This window comes from Chanos chanos, chromosome 1, assembly GCF_902362185.1.
Source record: "Chanos chanos chromosome 1, fChaCha1.1, whole genome shotgun sequence".
Classification (NCBI taxonomy): Eukaryota; Metazoa; Chordata; class Actinopteri; order Gonorynchiformes; family Chanidae; genus Chanos; species Chanos chanos.
In genome coordinates, this window is record NC_044495.1 from 9980781 (window position 1) to 9999216 (window position 18436).

At 40.0% G+C, this 18436-nt stretch overlaps 1 protein-coding gene across 1 annotated transcript; it reads right to left on the reverse strand.

The window, feature by feature from the left end:
• Window positions 1-6226: 6226 nt before the first annotated feature.
• hmbox1a (homeobox containing 1a) lies at window positions 6227-17067 on the reverse strand. Its single transcript, XM_030777205.1, has 10 exons — window positions 16865-17067; window positions 10961-11509; window positions 10251-10336; window positions 9774-9884; window positions 8281-8437; window positions 7960-8042; window positions 7625-7720; window positions 7261-7382; window positions 6974-7030; window positions 6227-6393 (listed from the first exon to the last, which is right to left on the reverse strand). The coding sequence occupies exons 2-10, from the start codon at window positions 11506-11508 to the stop codon at window positions 6232-6234; spliced, it is 1422 nt and encodes a 473-aa protein (XP_030633065.1). The 5' UTR covers window position 11509; window positions 16865-17067; the 3' UTR covers window positions 6227-6231.
• Between the last annotated feature and the right edge of the window lie 1369 nt (window positions 17068-18436).

Below are 18436 nucleotides of genomic sequence, written 5' to 3' on the forward strand. Positions count from 1 at the left end.
TCAGTCAATGAATAGGCCTGAGTTTATCAAATATTAATCCACTGGGACAAGTGATGGGAGAGGGAAACACAGGTCTGCCATGCCTGTGTTAGACCACGTTGGTAACATCTGCGTGTATGTCAGTGTCGGAGATTAATGCAGCGTTTGTCTATGTTCATTTTTAAATGTGTTTTCAACCCTGTCTTTTGTTACCATGTCCTCTAGTGTCAGTGCCTGCATTGCAACCAGAATTTACACTACGTCCGACAGTTTCTTATCCATCAGGAATATCCCCAGGCCTTCCAGCCATACATGTTAGAGAACATTCTAACTGTTCTTTATGATTGTTTTGTTGTTGTTGTTTTTTACTTCAGCTGTCTGTCAGCTCAGTGACTGCTACGTCATAGCTCGGTTTCTTTGGTTCCCTCTAGTGGTGTAAGGTTTTTCTGACTAAAGTACTACATTGGGCCTGGGAAAAAAATCAGTGTAACATTAACCATCCTCAATAGCAAAACAAACGACAAAAAAAACCATCTGTAAAACCTCACCAGAATTCTTTGGAACAGTAGATTGACTGACTTAAAGGATCGACTGACTTCGTTTTGGTTAATACCAGAACAGGGAAATGACCTTATTGAAGCCTATGAGGTTTCAGTACAGGGATCCCCAACTGTGGTCCATCTTTTCCTTAACCAGCATGGGTATTACTGAGGCTACATGCTCTATTTTGCCACAAGAGGACATGTTATTTAATATTTAAGTGCAATTTTATGGTCCATCTTGGCTTTTTTTTTTTTTTTTTCAATTTCTGACATTTCATAGATCTTTGACCGTGCATCCTATAGCATGATATTACTTCGTTATACAGATCACAGATGGTTAACATAGCCTGACAGACTCATGTGGATCATATCAACATATTTCTTTAACCCCATATCTATTCTGTAAATCTTTCAAAGTGACACAGATCCAGAGCAATATCAAAGCAACCACAAAGTGGCCTTTTGAAGTCAGCTCCATTCCTGCTGGCACTTTGATTCTTTACTGGCTCAATACCAACACATGTAAAAGGTCCCTCTCTCTCTCTCTCCTTTTAAAATCTGTCCTCTGAAGAGGGTGGGGGTAGGGAGAGAAAAAATGAATTTCGGCTGGTATTGTTTACACAGATGTCTGATGGGGAAACTCATTGCAAGAAGTATCTGCCTCTTTGATTTGGAATGGAGTTTTTTTTTTTTTCTTCTCCATACTATCTTTGTGCCCTCTGACAACACTTGTGCTTAGATTAGCACTGGTCTGTGTCTCATGCTTGAGTTTCAGTTATCACTGTTGTCATGAATCAATTCATTCCCCGTTGACTGAACACGACATATTTTTTTTTTTTGACGTGCATCATAGAATATATGTATGTGGGTTTATGTGTATAGTCACCTACTGAGACTCCAATCTGAGCACAAGTTTGGGTTTGATTAATTTAATTATTTGTAATTCTATGCTGATATCCAAAGAATAATCATGTATAGTAATTCATTTATAATTTTCTTTTATATTGACTGTACATTAATCTCCCTGTAAAGGAAACAGAAATAAAAAGTGAAATGATTTACAGATATGTTTTTGCTTTTTCATCTCTACATTCACATTTAATCATTTCATTTTATTGAACTGAATAATTATGAAGGACTCTGAGTTGAGCATGTGTCATTCTTCAAATGAGTGAGAGAGGAGAAACAGAAGGGAGCTTTTGTGCATTTGTATGTGTGTCTGTGTGTAAGGCATTGGTAATGGGGAGATGGTGTTAGGCTGGTGGTGTAATCACTTGCTCACTCATTTTATGTTCACTGGGAAACTGCTTGATTCCTGCAGTTTTGAACTGGTCAAAAGATGCAAGAAACATTTTAGAGCACAACTTTCTGTGGCTAAATTAAAATTCAAAAATACATTTTATGACTGATACACGTGAATAAAAGTCTTAATGAAATGAATAAAAAGAACACACACAGTGAAATAACATTGTCTTTTTTTCAAAGACTCCATAAGCACCATCACTTCAAAGTCATTGTAAATCTTTGAATATAATTTTGTAATTATATGAATCCTGTAAAATAAACAAATTAATAAAAAAAAATTCAAAATAAAACAAACAGAAGTAGCAAAGCCATAGATGTTGTATACTACATACATTACAGAACAGTCTACTGTCCAAAAAAGGCACTAAATTCTGAAATAGGAGATATACAGTATGACTTAACTATTTCATTGATACAACAGTGATGTGTTCATATAATCTTATTAGACCATTTGCAATATATTTAATATATTCACATATTCAACATGGACAAGTTACTGGGTCAGTTCCTCCTCTTTTCAATGCCAAATTCTCTCTTTAAAAGCTGAGAAAGATGAAATGTCACTTCAACATTCTTTCCACAGAGTTCCAACCGTACATACTGCATTCAAACTGTCTAATTTTGTAGAATCAACACAAGATACTTCTAGCAAAAAAAAAAAAAAAAGGTAAGGTTTTAGCCGAGATGTTTCCAGTGAACTGGTACGGTCAGGACAGCTGTTCACAGAGAGAGGACTGATAACTATCCCTAGTTCTAATCTCCTCAGACATAGTCCTAAACTATACTCAGGGGTGGATCCCACATAGAAATACTGAAGGGAAGTACTTTTTTTTTTTTTTTTTTTTTACATAAGTACATTTTTACAGCATTTGTATGAAAGCCATTCATTTTCAACAGCTTGTAGTTTTACTGAGGTGACGAAAAGAATATATCATTGCTTACTGAATATCACAGAATGTGTGTGTGTGTGAAATAAGAAGAATGCAATTTCAGAAAAAAACCCAAAGAACCTGAGTAAAAGCATAAGCGTGACTCTCCTAAGTACTGTCTCCATTACTCAAGTACTGTAACTATTACTCAAGTACTGTAACTATTACTCAAGTACTGTATCTATTACTCAAGCGACTTAAAGGGGACTCTTTTGACAAAAGGGGTTTGCACTCTTGTTGACACAGGAGCCCATTGTGACAACAGCCTCCTTGCAAATAAATCACTGTCATGTTTTTTTGTTTTTTTTTAAAAAAGACGTTTTCCTTCTTTGCTGATGTTGTTGTTTAGTTTGAAATGTCATATGTGTATCAGAGCATGATTTTCATGGGTTAACCAAACAACAACAACAAAAAAACATTACATATTGTAAATGAGGAAGGGCAGTATCGAGAACAAAGTTTACATATTTATAAAAGAAAAAACGTGCTAGCAAGAAATAAGACAAAAAAATGCTGTAAAAAACAAACAAAAAACCCCCAATTACATTAAGAAAGGGTTGTGTGTGTGTGTGTGTGTGTTGTTTTTTGGAAAAACATTATCGACAGGGCCAGCGTGGTTATAAATCAATACTTTTGACAGAAAAGCCGTTCTGAGGTACTGAACAAAAGTCCATAATCAGCTCGTGACAAGGGTGAAGTTCCCCCCTCTCAGGGACTGGTTTGTTATGTCCACCCCTGCCTAAACCACAGCAACACTATAAAGGATGCAGTATAGCATAGCAAAGGCAGTCCTCAACCCACTGTGTGAAGGCATGCATCCGCTCTACATGATAAATGAATACTTCAGAGTCCATGGCGATACAGATATCAGTGGAGAGTAAGTAGCTGACATTAGAGGTATATCCTATCACCCTATCGAAAACAGCACATTTAAAAAAGAAAAAAGAAATAAAAAGTAATACAGTCAGTGGATCTGTCCCAATATTCTGTGAACCTGATGGAAGATTCTACCTGTCAGTTTTGTTGTTTGATGTTTTGAGAAAATACCTGCAGAGTAATCCAGAAGTACTGTCTGGTCAAACTTCATAAAAAGTGGAAAAAAACAGATAATGAAAGAACATTGGGACGTGGATGATTATTCATAATGCGTATTCAGTCCAGGTCTGAAACATAATAACATTGTCAACAGCATATTCTGAGCTACAAAGTGAGATTGTCACAAGCCACAGTTTGAGTTTTACTTGTAGAACTGCCTGCATATTGAAACAGTGAAGAGCTCTTTCAGGTCTGCGCTTACCGGGGCTTTAAAACTGTAAGCCCACGCTCATTCAGTGTGGCTTCCGAGCCTGGACCCAGAGAGATGGCTCTTGAACTCTGAGAGATACTGACTACTGGAGAGAGTAAAAGGCAGGAAGTGCGAGTTTTCTTAGTGGCTAAATATTAAAAAAATATTGATTAAAAAAGAATGTCAAACGAAATTTGAAACATAACAAAGCAGTTAAAAAAAAAAAAAAAAAAAACAACAACAAAAAACCCAAAAAACTCATTTGACGTAACATTTTAAGCTTCGCAGAATTGTACGTAAAATGTCAATTCCAATTCCACGTTTATATATTTCCACACAACTTCTTGAGATATATGTATATATATATTTGATACAGGTTATAGCAGTTTATGATAACTGATAGCAGAGCTTCAAACATTCACACGCTCTGAAGCAGCAGAAACTGTTCACACCTCAGCTTTATCAGGCATTGGATACACAGACAGGGTTTAGGGTACAGGGACAGGGGGGAAGAAGAAGCTTATTTGGAACTGTGTCACCGTGTATTCTACATTAAAAGCAGCTTTCTAAGAGCCTACAGAGCCAGCTTATGATGGCAGAGGAAAAAGGAAGGTATTTAGTGGCATAGTACGCGCCTCCCCTTGTGGAAGCAACCGCGCTCTAGACTCTTTGAGTCGTTCTTTCTGCTGAAGTGTCCATAGTCTTTATGTCCTCTGATCTATCAAATAGTACCAGATAAAAGCAAAAACAACAACAACAACACAAAAAAAATATATATGTATATATAACTGTAATGCTATGGGAGAGGAGGCCAGACATCTTACTCTCCCTCTTAAAGTGACAAAGTTAATAATATGTACACAAGAGGCTCTTATGTAGGATTGTATATCTTTACGTGCCAGTTAGAACCGGTAAAACACAGGGTCACATTTATTAGAGTGGTTTAATCCACTGTAGGTTCTGAATACCATTAAAAGAATAAAAATACTACTACGATATCTTTGAGAGAAGACCGATTGGAAACAGTTCTACATTCTGTTTTAAAAACATGACCGTAAGCACGCCTAGCAAGCTTCAGTTAAATCAGGTAAAGCATGGAAGGGAACAGTTAACACAGATATCACTTTTGGTTTATGCCTGGCTAGCGACTTTACCCGCACTAGAAGAAGGTGCAAACACAGGCAACTGAAAACTCTACTTTAGTCAGAGCTGTTCCCAAGACAAATCATATCAACAAACTCTCACATGTATATTTTTTAATACTAATATTACCATTATTGTCATATGACTAGATATTATTACTGTTACTTTTACATAACTCTTTTTTCTTTTTTTTTTAGCATTTAATGCAGCACCTTGTAAATGTAAAATAAATTACTGAGAGGTTAACCACGGTGCACTTAACAGCTTTTGTTTGATTGCTTGTTACGAGGTCATTAAAAGAATCAAGCAAGTTTCCCGTATTTGAGTCTACTGACGGCTCACCCGGACTCCAGGAGTGTCCCTGTCATCAGTACAGTCCCTGTCTCCTTCAGCCTGGCACTGCGGCAGGCAGCCCAGAGACAGAGAGAGAAGGAGGAGGGAGAAGGAGACAGAGAGAGGGAGAGAGAGAGAGAGAGAGAGAGAGAGAGAGAGAGAGAGAGACAGAGAGAGAGAGACAGAGAGAGAGAGACAGAGAGAGAGAATGTTCTAGGTGTTGGATTAGATCATTCACACTAAACAAACTGGAGTCATACCAGAGGAAGGTGCATAATATCTTATGCTGTTTAAATGGAGCATTTCCCCTCACGCATTCACACACACACACACACACACACACACACACACACAGACACACACACACACACACACACGAGAGTAATGTATTTCTGTTTCACAGACTTCAGAGCAGGCCTGAACAGACCCCTGGTCCAAAAGGGCACTGAAACACTGTAGTGGGGAAAGAGGGTTGGTATTAACAGCAGAAGCAGGTAAATCTTGAGTTAAACATTTCTAAATCTCTGAACTGGTTTTTGGTCACCACATGAAATGCTATACCACACGCACATTCTGACCGCATTTTCTGACAACCGCATAACAGATACAAATGCCTATCACACACTCACACATCCTGAATTACTCTGGCGTGTCTCTCCCTTACACCCCCCCCCCCCCCCCCCCCATGGAGTAGAGGCGGGAGAGGAAGAGCCCCTCAGTCATCATCCAACACCTCTGTCTTGATGTCGTCGCCTCCCCCTCCCCCTCCCCCTCCCCCTCCTTGCTGCGCCAACGCCAGGATGGTGTGATTGACGGCTGCCATCTCCACGGCCAGGGTGATGGGGTCCTGGTGATCGCTTTGACTGGTGCTGTCATCCTGAGAGAAGAGGGGAGACCAAGCTTTCAGTCAGAGCCCCTCCACCTGTTATTCCAACCCAGTGCCCTGCTTCACCTGCAACACCCACTATCTGAAATCCCCCCAACCCCCCCACCCAGCCTACCTGGACTGGGCCAAGGGCACAACCAGTAGGGGAGGAGACTGGGTACCTACATTTGGTGTTTTGTAGTGTACCTCTCTTCCTGCTGCTGGTTCTGACATGGGGGTGAGGGGAGGGATTTGTCACTGCCCACAAAGGTATACTCATACTGAGCAAAAAAAAATACACGTCTATACTGACACAAAGTTTTAGCAAGTGCATATTTGTGTTATTTTAAAAATAATCAGTTACTGTTTAAAGAAATGGACAAAAGCTCAGTTCATCTGTAATAATAACATGAGTAACTGCATTTTCCATTGGAATGGTGTTATTTAGGACACACACTAATATCTGCTCTACAGCAGCAATATGGCTGAGAGAGAATGTCGGGGATATTCTGTATGCGAGGGCTGGCAAAAGTTCATGCTAAGCGAAGTTGTTGTCTGGTCTTACTGATGGCTCAGTCTTTGACTTGCATACCTGTGTGGGGAATGACTGGTCACCTCTGCTGAAACCAAAGGCTCTGGGAACTGCTCTCTTTTCAAAAAAAGATGACATCACAGCTCTGTAACGGTTTGAATTTCCAGTCATTTCTGTTCAGCCAAGGCAGTCAGTACAATGAGTGTAATGACTGCTGCCACCAAACCATAAGAAGCCTTCACTATTCACTATTTAAAATGTATATTATGACATCATTCAGTCGGACTAGTCCGCCTTCAGAGTTGGTGTGATATTATGAACGTCGTAAAGACTGATTTGGTCCTTACCCCTGCTAGTACTTGATCGCCAGCTCCCTGCTCACTGTAGTCGTTGCCGTCAATGTCATCGCTGTTTGAATGACCTCCAGGGCTTTGGACATCAATCCCATGACTCTCCAGGATTGCTGCTTCTTCGAAAAAAGCAAACCTCGCCATAACATATCTGAGATCGTAATCATGCACAGGTCATGCCTTTCTGTACAGAAGCAAAAGCGCTCTGTTTCCTCCCTCTTCGATTGGATATCTAGCAGTTCTAACACTTCCAAGCTGGAAAACAATTATTTTTGTTTTTCTCCCCCCTCTCTCTTTTCCTCTTATTGTTGTGGTGAGAATAAGCTCAGGTTCACCCTCTCCCAGAGGATGCCAACATTACCTATGTTTGCTCTCCTCTTAATCTCTTTCCGCCTGTTGGCAAACCAGTTGTAGACCTTCAGAGACGTGACTCGTTCCAGTTCAGAAAGCTTCTTCCCTGGACAATCACAGAGGGCCAGTCACACAAACTATCAGCTCCCACAAAGGATATTAATCATTTATTTCCCCAAGACTAAATTATCCAATATCACTGCAAAGTGATGAGCTGCCCAAATAGCAACCAATATGACATTACGACTAATAAAAAAACCAACTGTTCCATATAACAGGGTTTACAGTGGTCAAATAAAGGGTGTTAGAGTACCAGATGGTTGGTAATATAAGGTGACATCCAACCTGGCTTTTGTATGACAGCATTGCACGCATTGGCAATCTCCTCTCTTTTGGCTTCGTCAGGATATTGGTTCTCATTGAAGTAGCTGGTGGGGAAAAAAACAAAACAAAACAGGGTTCATCTTGAGCCTGGAGATGAAAAAACACAACTTAAAATGCAGCTGGGGTTATTTCTGGAACATTCTCAAATAGGACCATCTGACATGACAATCTGACGATGAGCGTAGCTCTTCCTGCAGTTAGCAGATGGTATCATATCACAGCCTTTCCCGTCCCCTCTCCTCTCACTCCGTCTTATTTCTCCAGTCTGCCCTGACTTCTCACCTCTCCATCACGGCGAGGCACTCTTTCCTCCAAGTGAAGCGACTGCCTCTGCGGAGACGGAAGCTACCGGGGGTGGAGCTGATGGGGGGTGGAGTCTGACGCCACTCCACGATGTCCTCCAGGGCCATGGGGGCGGGTCTCATGGCCAGAGTGGCACCTGGAAAGCAAACACAGTGACCGACGTGACCCCTCGGAAACCCTTCGCAAACTAACGTAACCTCTCCGCTAAGCCGACCACAAATACAGTCCAGTTTGAAATACATCACGGCACCTGATGCTACGAGAGATAAAGATTTACTAAAGAACCATCTGTCTATTTTGCAAACAGTAGAATTATGCTTTGGGGTGAAATAAGGACAAAACTGAGAGCGACTCTGCACTACCATGACTGCTTTGACTGCCAACTCTCACCATGATAAAAGCTTACAAGACTGACTTGGGCTCCAATTTAATGATCAAACACATTCTTCAGCACAGTGAGATGATTCCAATGGCAGCTTTTCATCACATCTCACTCATTTTCTTAGGACGGTAAATAAAACAACCATGTTAAAGGACCGCTGCGGGGGAAAAATATGAACCACAGTTTGAAATTATATGCAGGGTTGGCTTCAATTTTTCTTCTTTTTTTTCTTGTGCCCTTGTGAACAGCTAAAGAAATTTCTTCAAAAATAGTTTTGCCAATAGACCACCCTTCTGAATGTATGACATTGATGGGACAAAGGAGCCTTTGTATTAGAAGTCACGTGTGAGCTATAAACGGTTAATATCCTGTGGAGGGAAGGTGACCTCTATCTATCTCGTCACAGGACTTGCCTGTCGACAGTGAAGGAGATTTGAGGACATTCATTTCAGCTGCAACTTGAAACAGAGAAATAATAGCTTTTATATTTGGCAGTCTTCCATTGTTCAGACAAGTGAAAACTTCTGTTAGAAAGTGAAGGGATGGCTGGCTGAGGATCCCAGTACACACATTAAGAGGAAATGTCACTTGCGTGTCTTCTAATGGCTTATGTGAATATCCAGCGAGTACAACAAAGCATTATTAAGAAAAATATCCCTCCCTAAAAAGAAAATATGGCTGATGTTTCTATAAGATATAAACCAATGAATTCTGATACAAATCTCTTAAAGTGAAACCCCACTCTCACTCTGTTCCGTACTGGGATCAGCCTTTGTGATGAGCCAAAATGAATCTCATATAGTGACTGAATGACAATGGCTGAACGTAGCTCTGCTTCTATTACGACATAAAAAAAAAGTCCCATGGGGCGTCATCCTCTCCACAAAGACAGAGATAATGATGATGCAAATCGACATGAGAGATTCAACACACTGCACAGCACAGACAGAGACCAGGACACAGTGGATGAAAAGAAATTAGCTTTTTTTTTTTTAATAACGGATCGAACGCGTTGAGCAGCTGAAGAGAGGCTGCACCGGGGAGAGGAAGGCGTTGCCGTGACGATGAGGACGGTGGAGTCGGGCATTACCGGGCGTGGTCTTCTCCAGCTGGTACCAGCGGTAGAAAGCCCGTTTCTTCTGCTCGCTGAGGTCCGAACCCTGCTGGAGGAGCCAATGGGAGATGCGACTCTGACTAATACCTGAGCAGGAGGCCAAGAAAGAACAGTGGGGGTTATGCGTGTATCTCTGTGTTACTGCAACAAAAAGAGCAGTGTTTTTTTTTTATCTGATAATTTTCTAATATGGAGTTCAGTGAGCATCCCCCCCCCCCCCCCCCCCCCCCATTTTAAAACATCTAATCTCCGGAGGAAGGGGTCAGAGGTAATTTAATGATTCACCACAAGTTATTTCTGCAATCCAAATCTCTATATCCTCATCTCATTTCGTTTGCTGCAAGTCATTTCCTAGTTTTTCAACCGAGGTATTTTAACTGTGTTATATTTTTAAAAAAATAAATAAATAATAATAATTTTTTTTTTTTTTTTTAAAAAGGAGGTCACACCAACCTGTGACTTGAGCAACCACTGCCTGTGAAATACGGCGGTTTCCCAGGAACGCTTTGATCTCCTCTTTAATGATGGCACTGTCCCTTCTACACACACAGAAGAGAGGGGGAGAGGGGGAGACAGAGAGAGAGAGAGAGAGAAGCAAACAGGTAACAGGACAAAGAGACCATGAGGGGATGATGTGTAAGTTGTGTGTGGTGTAATTACATTTCCTCACACAGTACTTTCTGAACCGTGTGCAAAAAAGGACACAAAGCTGTAAGTGAAGGTAGACTGAGTTCTTAAGTTTCACGTCGCAAAGGCTCAAAATGTCAAGAGAGTTGGCTAAACACATTCAAAACTCTCAGATTCATCTCTCTGAGATACTATTTTGAAGTTAAACAAACTGCAAATATGACAATTTCCATCCACTTAGAAAGCAATCACTCTCTATGCAGAACTTCCGATTAAACAAAAATTATTCAAAGTGACAACACTGAAAGTCTGTCTTCAGAATATTCCCACTGCAAAAGCCAGCCCAAGAGTAAAGAGATTTATCAGTAGCCCTGCAGACATACTGTTTGACAGAATTTAAGAACTTAATTAGACATACAGTGCCTACATTTGGTGTCTCCTTTAACAATCACAAAAGCAACACGCTCCAATCCACGTTTTACGCAGCTGTCAACCCCATTAAATACCTGTGTGTGACCTGCGATCCCCCCACTAACCTCATGAGTTCCTCCACTTTATCCTCAATGTCCATCTCCTCCTCTGTGGGTTCATAGCCATACACCCTGGCTGCGGCGTTACTAACGGGGTATCGGGGTGGGGACAGCTTCCCATTGGACATAGCAGCTAGGCTGTCGCGCCCGTTCTGGGTGATGGGCGCTATTGGCACGGGGGCGGGGATGACGGGAGGAGGGGAGATGTTGCAGCTGTTGCTAGGTGACGGGGAGAGGCGGGTGCCCTGGTAAGCCGTCTGAGTGGCGGCAGAGGCGGTGGAGGAAGAGGCGGTCACGTTGTTGTTGGAGGAAGAGGAGTACGCAGATGAGGTCAGGGCGGCGCTGCTGTCGTTGTTGGCTGGTTCGGATGAGCTCCCCATACGTCCTCCGCATGCAGGTCGTCTGCCGAACTTTTTCTCGTGCTCGTTGTCCAGGCGGTCCAGGGTGTCGAGAGCGTGCAGGATCTCCTGCCTGGTCATGCCAGTGTGTCGTAACCGCTGCAGCAGGTCGATCTGCTCGATGGTGAATCTGGGCTCATCTGCATACTGGGACATTCTGGCCAGAGTCAGAGAGAAAAACACAATTTTCACGATTTATTCATGTTTTACAGAGTAGTAATAAGGTAACGATTACACTCAGGAAGTCTGCAAGTTACAGCTTGTAATGGCTTGGTTTGTTGCATACTAGATGATGTCATCTTGTTCTGTGTGTCTGGACAAAATATTAATCTTAGTTACTTAATCTTAGCTCAATACACATATACTATTTCACAATTTCAAGCTTTTCTGAACTAATTTCTGACATCATCAACTAGTAGCATTAGAAAACAATAAAGCAAGTCCGGGCTAATCCCACCTGAAACAGGCTTTGTCTCTTTGGCTGACAGCACTGGGCTTCAAGAGAGAAAATCCCTCACACATAAGGCTTTCATTCATGCTGTCCACTTTCGCAGCATGTACTGACGACAGAGCTTGGGATTCATCTCCGCTTGCTGCAGATGTTGGTGTGTACTCTTCGTATTCAGTCCTCTGTGTATCTCCATCAGTTTCTGTTCCAACAGTGAATTCTGAGTCCTTTATCACACATGGGGGACACCACTTCTGTCCAGGCTTGATAGACTTTCCTGTGCGTGTCGTAAGCTCTCTTGCTTTCCCTGCATTTATGATCCTCAGTGAGCGACTCCGTTTGCTGTTGGGATGCAAGTTGAAGGGATCACAACACTGTTTCTGAAGAAAGCTGTATTTCACCAAAAAGTACTTCTGGTGATGCAAACAAACTGTGGCATCATCTGTCAAGTCAGAACATCCGCTTCTCAACTTCAATAGTTCCTTGTCTGTTCCTAACTCAGCCAAGCTTGAAAGATCAACTTTTCCATTAGTGTAGGCTGTCTTGTGGCAGTTGGCTTCTTCTTGTAGGCTTTTTCCAAAAGAGCAGGGCTCCATGGTCTCACCATCACATTAAACTGCTTCATGGTAAAATGAATTCTGATTCCACTCTTTCATATACTTCTGGGTATGCTGCAATCCATTTTGCAATAATCCGTCCAAACCTGTTTCAGGTGGGATTAGCCATGACTTGCTTTATTGTTTTCTAATGCCACTAACTGATGATGTCAGAAATTAGTTCAGAAAAGTTTGAAACTACGAAATAATATATGTGTATTGAGCTAAGTAACTAATGAAGTAACTAATTCTAGTCTAAGTAACTAGAAGATGACATCATCTAGTATGCAACAAACCAAGCCATTACAAGCTGTAACTTGCAAATTTCCGGAAACCCAATGAAAAACAGTCTCAACAGGTATCACACAGAGATAGAAAACCTTGAAGTCAAAATAGTGCAAATAACTAATCATGAAATAAAAACACTGAATGTAACATTACAGCCAGTGAAAAGTATGAAAAATTTGCTATTTTCAAAATATCATTAAATGATGAAGGAATAACATCTTTAAAAAAAATTTTTATATATCTGCAGAGAATATTAAGATGTATATAACGATGTTATGTTGAAGCATTAGTACCTAGTACTGCTAGATACGTTGTATGTTGTGAAATGCTGTAATTTAATCCTTCCTGTCTAAGCCAGATCACTAAGGTTTAAATAAGTAAGATATATATTGCTAGCAAAGTGCAGCTGTGCCTTGTTAATGCTTTGCATTTTAGCGTTGCTTAATATTTGGCATGTAATAATTATGTTGAACTCATGTTTGTAGAACCATACACGTGCATTAAAGAAAACGAAGAGTGGCAATTGGACACCTACGCTGCATTCTTGCCGGATGCCCCGGAGTGGTCACTACTATCCCGAATCACATCATAAATAGACTCAATCTTTAATATGATGTCTGAACACTTAATCCACTGTCTTAGTTTAAACTATTTTTTTTCACTTTAGGTTTTTCCACATAATGTACACAGATTTCTTCCATTTTAAAGTTAGTAAAAGAATAATTATTCACTCAGTAAAGCAGTATTAGATCTGTATATTGCCTGTTGGGTCTCATAGAAGGTAAGTGCAAACAACTTCATTATGATTCCATTAGATATCGGCACCGTTTAGGTACTGGCATCATTTTAAAAGTATTGTTTTAACACCGGTATCTGAAAAACCTAAACAATGCCTAACCCTAAAATTTTGAAAATGAATTTCAGGCCCTGATTAGAGTAGAGCTATAGGATTTTGCAAGGTCCCATGACTTTAATAGAAGTTTTTACATGAATGTTCTTGAGAAAATCCATGACATGAACTGGCAAAAGTTCTGAATTTTGGTTGAGCTGGCATGGAATAACGCATATTCATCATTGCCTCACAAAAATGCTCCAAGCTCTCATCTATCACTATTGCAAAGCAAGCACAGCCTCTTCATCAGCAAGACAGATAGTTGACTACATTACCCTAGAATGCTTTTATAGACTTTAGATAGATAAGAAGAAGAGAGCTGGGAGTTATCATTAGAGCTGCTACTTAACGTAAAGGAATACACCCAGGAAAAATTTCCATCCAAAACTGCCAACCTACTTTTCAATGAAGAGGCAGCAGATGAGTCACAGAGCGCATGCAATTTTTGTCTGAAAATAGTTCTCGCACTTTGGAGCTTTGCCAGCCAATACACACAGACAAAATGTCTATACATAAACACACACACAATCACACGCGCGCGCACACACACACACAGACTCGGGCAGTGCTGAACAGCTATATTGCAGGAGAGTACACACATTTCTGCGCAAAAACATTCAGTTTTAATAAGCTTGATTAACAGTAACGGGGAATGTGCATGTGGTGCACAAACATGTTGAAAACATTTCACAATTTAGAACCAGGAAAAAAAAAAGGGGGGGGGGGGGGTTCACTCAGGCCTTCTCGCATATATGTTAATAGATTAAGCTTTCTATATAGTGCATAAGAAGACCTAAAACTCTATACAGGCCTAGTCACACTTTACAGTGTAAGTACACCGCAACCTTTAAAAAGCCAATCACACTAACAACAATCACACTAACAGTCTGTTGATCTACTTAAAATAATAGTACCATACTGCAGATAGATCTATGAATCGGTGGAGACAGCTGTATGCATTAGACGTGAGTGATGGTATACTGCATTGTGATGGAGGTAAGCAGTCTACAGTTTAATTTATTTCTTTCCCTGTGTTAACATTTTAATTGCATGTCAGCAAAGAGTGCCACTTTAACTAAAATAACTTTTTAGTCTAGACATGGAGAGATTACTGAAATATCTTTCCCCACAAACTAGAGAGCTAAATTTAGGCAATATGCTTATCTGATAACTTACAGAAATCTATTGCCACACCAGTTTCTGTTTCCAAGAATGTTAGCCTACACATTGGAAGTTACATGCTATTTACATTCAAAATATAATATTTTTGTGCTAGTACTATGGTCTCAGTTTCCCTGAGGATTTTTGAACGTTTTGGAGTGTTGTACTCCTGTTGCTTCAGAAAATGTAGGCCTATAACTTTGTGAAACATTAAACCCAGTGACAGAAAAGTTCTCCACATTCACCCAAGATTGTGTGGTAAACCTTGGAAACTGAGGCTGACAAAATCGTCACCTTGGTTCAAATATATATGATATTCAAGCACTGTGTCTATTAGGCTATCTTTCCAGTACATCACAGGCACTATTTAAAACATAAGGTTAACACAAATCATCGTTTGTTGGCTGCGGAGTGTCTTTAACAGAAACAGCTCTGTTCGGCTGACCAGAGGCAGTCATTTTTGTTTTGCGGGATGTTTCTCAATGAAAAAAAATTGCTACATGTTGCTACATAGCTGCAAAAGTTCACAAGTGCCCAGCGATAACTGATTCAGAGAATCAGCAAAAATTTAAGAGAAAACCCAGTAATGTCTAAACTAGATTTCCATTCCTGAACATAAAAAAAACCCACTAGACCACATTAATTACTGAGGCCATCATTTCTTCCAAATGTTTTATGGTTTATATGCAATGTATCATGTTACAGCATGCCTGTACAACTCAGGCATCAGGCAAGTATTATCCAGTAGAGAACTTTTTCACATACACTGTGGATCTGCTTCCCTCTTTTTGGTTTAGGGCATTCTTCAATCACATGCTCTCAGGTGCTGCTTGAATATTAATCTTTAAAAACAAAAATGTGATAAACTGAGGAAGTCCACTCGTAGGGTAGGACCAACCAAATATTCTGTGCTCATGATCAAGCTGCTATAACAAGTCATTGTTTTGGTCTCTTCAGTCTTAGTTACATCCAAATCCAGGTGTGGCCTTTTTTTTTTTTACCCAGTACACTGCAAATTACATGACAAAGGTGACAAAAAGCCTCTGTGTGCTCCAAATTATATTTGTACCATAAATTAGGGTATGACCTGATGCACATGGACATAGAAAGCTTTCTGAGAAATGGAAAACTTTCAGATTCTTTTTCACTCCAGAGTTTCACCCAACTACAGTAGCCTAATAACTGTAAGTTAATGTAAACAATAGGATAGACAGTGCAACAATACAATTTGAAAGAGAGGACGATGGGACTTTCTCATGTAAGGTGAAACTATTAGAGTGGTGGAAAATGCCTGTGCAAAGAAGGAAATTAAATTATGTTCTTGACATATTTGCAACGAAAAAAGGGAGCTGAAAACAAAAATTGTTATTAATACTATTATTAAAAATGGGACCTGTGGTTGTCTCTACTGGAAGTTTGGCATAATCACTGTATCGAGTCTGAGTGGATGGAAAAAAAAATAAATGAAGAAATAAACAAAAAGAAGAATAAGCATAAATCTGCCAGTTGGGTAGGCGCTAGACAAGGTCTGTTTAACCACCTACTACAAGACCCACTGTTGGAGAAAAAAGAAAAGGAAGACTAAACAACTGGACTTCACTGGACTGAATAACACAACTAAGTACGATAAACAACGAAGAGTGAAGATTCTGCTTCTGATAATGACTACGAGTGCTCGTCATCCCAAGCGAATGCCTTCTCTGGCATTTGGATATTTCACCAGTAAATCTGTAACCGAACCACTTAATCAATTCTGTAAGTCCAAGAGGAACCGCCAACAAAGTTTCAAACTGATACGCAATACAGGATAGATGGTAAAACACTTGCCATCGTAATCTTCTTGAATTTTGGTTGAATTTCCGCACACTTAGTGCAGCTAACAGTTTATTCAAACCATCACTTTGATAGGTAGCTCATTAGCAATTTAGCTAGCTCTTATTTATGTGATTACTATTATAAAGAACGAGTGTTCGTCAAATTAACATACTTTATGAAGCAAGGATGTCTTTTTTTTATACGTGACTTTGTCACAGAAGTTAACGACAGTGTTTAACTCAGGATAGCTTTCCACGACCGTTTTTCTACCTGACCAATTGCCTCGTTAGCAAATTAGCATTACAGTCTTACCTTGCTCAGTGTCGTGGGCCTCCGTTCGCCACACCATTTAATCAACGGGCGATATCTTGCACTGACTGCAAGTGCGTCCCTTAAACCCCGTCACGAATCATGAAACAGCTTAGTTTTACAATGTCCAGATCTCCCTCTACCTTCTCCTAAACTGAGTCCATTTGAAAGAGGAGCAGATTTGCCTTTGTGTGACTGACAGAGGCCATATTGATATTAACAGTCAGCGCAGTATGTAGCTTCATGGGAGCTGTAGTTCTCATGGCATATCGAGAGGCGACAGAAGTATGTAATTTTAAGTTCTTGGGAACTACAAATTAAAAAAATGCTGAGACAACAATCCCAATGTTTTGCATGAATCATTTTGTGCGATCAGTGTTTTTATTTTATTTATTTATTTTTTTTCCTTGTTTGTCTCAGGACGGTCCCTTTTGTCCAGTGCCGTGACATGAAGTTTGTAAAAGCGCTCTTGGAAACCGTGTCCCCTTAATCGTGTGTGGTAATGCAAAAAATGACAGAATACGTGAATTGTTTACCTTTTATGCAAAGGTAAGAGGGCTTACGCATAGGAAAACGTTATTGTAGCATGGTTTACATCGTAATTAAGGATGATAAATATTTGTATACAAGAAAATCTATCATAAAGATGGAGAGAATGTGATGTGATCAAATCAACATTTTCATGGTATTTCACGTAGAACTAGGGATGTGCGATATCTATCGGTTACGATAACAGGCATATCTTAATTGTTGTTTTAACGATGTGCGAGCTGACATTATCGTATGAAGCTATTATGAAGCTGTCGTATTAACTTCAGTTTTAAGTAAATAAATAAGACTTGTTTTCCTTAAATATGTTCTTTCCATTAATATCATTAGTAAGCAACAATTAATATTCTGTTAACAAGAGCGAGCTAGTACAATATAACTTTTAATATATACTTTTACAAACACATTTTTGAAGGACGCAAAATATCGTCATATCGTTATTGACAAAATCCCACAAAATACCGAGATATCATTTTTTGTCAATATCGCACACCCCCCACCTACAACCATTTGTTATACTATAAATTTAAACATTTTGCATCATGTAGAATTAAACATAAATGCCAATCAAGGCATTTATTGACCAAAAAAGAATCGACTGCGTTAAAATCCTAAAATATTGCGTATTACGCACAGAATTATGTCACGCACAAACACAATATCTGCTATATAGCACACTTCTACAGACCATGCCTTGAGATACTAGCGCCCTCCCGTGTTTATTTTCCTGGTTTGTCGTGGAAGGGAGCTGCTTTTCGGTGGCATTTCTTTACAAGAGGAGAGTTTTTACTCTTGCTTCAGTTTCAGCCTTCGAAGGTCGTTCCAGCAGAAGATGGAGCGAAAAAACTCTTGAAATCTGAACAGAAAAATCCAAATCTCAATCTACAGTATTGAGATTAGAGGGTCAATTCTTGACCGAGCACATGGACTATCAAAAACATGGTAATGAAACATTTAAAGACTCATAATTCCATTGTCCTGTAAGCACTATCGACCGCTAAATGGACCGAATGTCTGCACGTGACA

What these genes read in the sequence shown, in the direction of transcription:
- hmbox1a (XM_030777205.1), bottom strand. Translation starts at nt 11,508, where the DNA reads ATGTCCCAGTATGCAGATGAGCCCAGATTCACCATCGAGCAGATCGAC. An exon ending in TGCCTCGCCGTGATGGAGAG is followed by an intron (nt 8,043 to 8,280) that starts GTGAGAAGTCAG and finishes TTTCCCCACCAG; the next exon opens with CTACTTCAATGAGAACCAAT. An exon ending in TGCTGTCATACAAAAGCCAG is followed by an intron (nt 7,721 to 7,959) that starts GTTGGATGTCAC and finishes GTGATTGTCCAG; the next exon opens with GGAAGAAGCTTTCTGAACTG.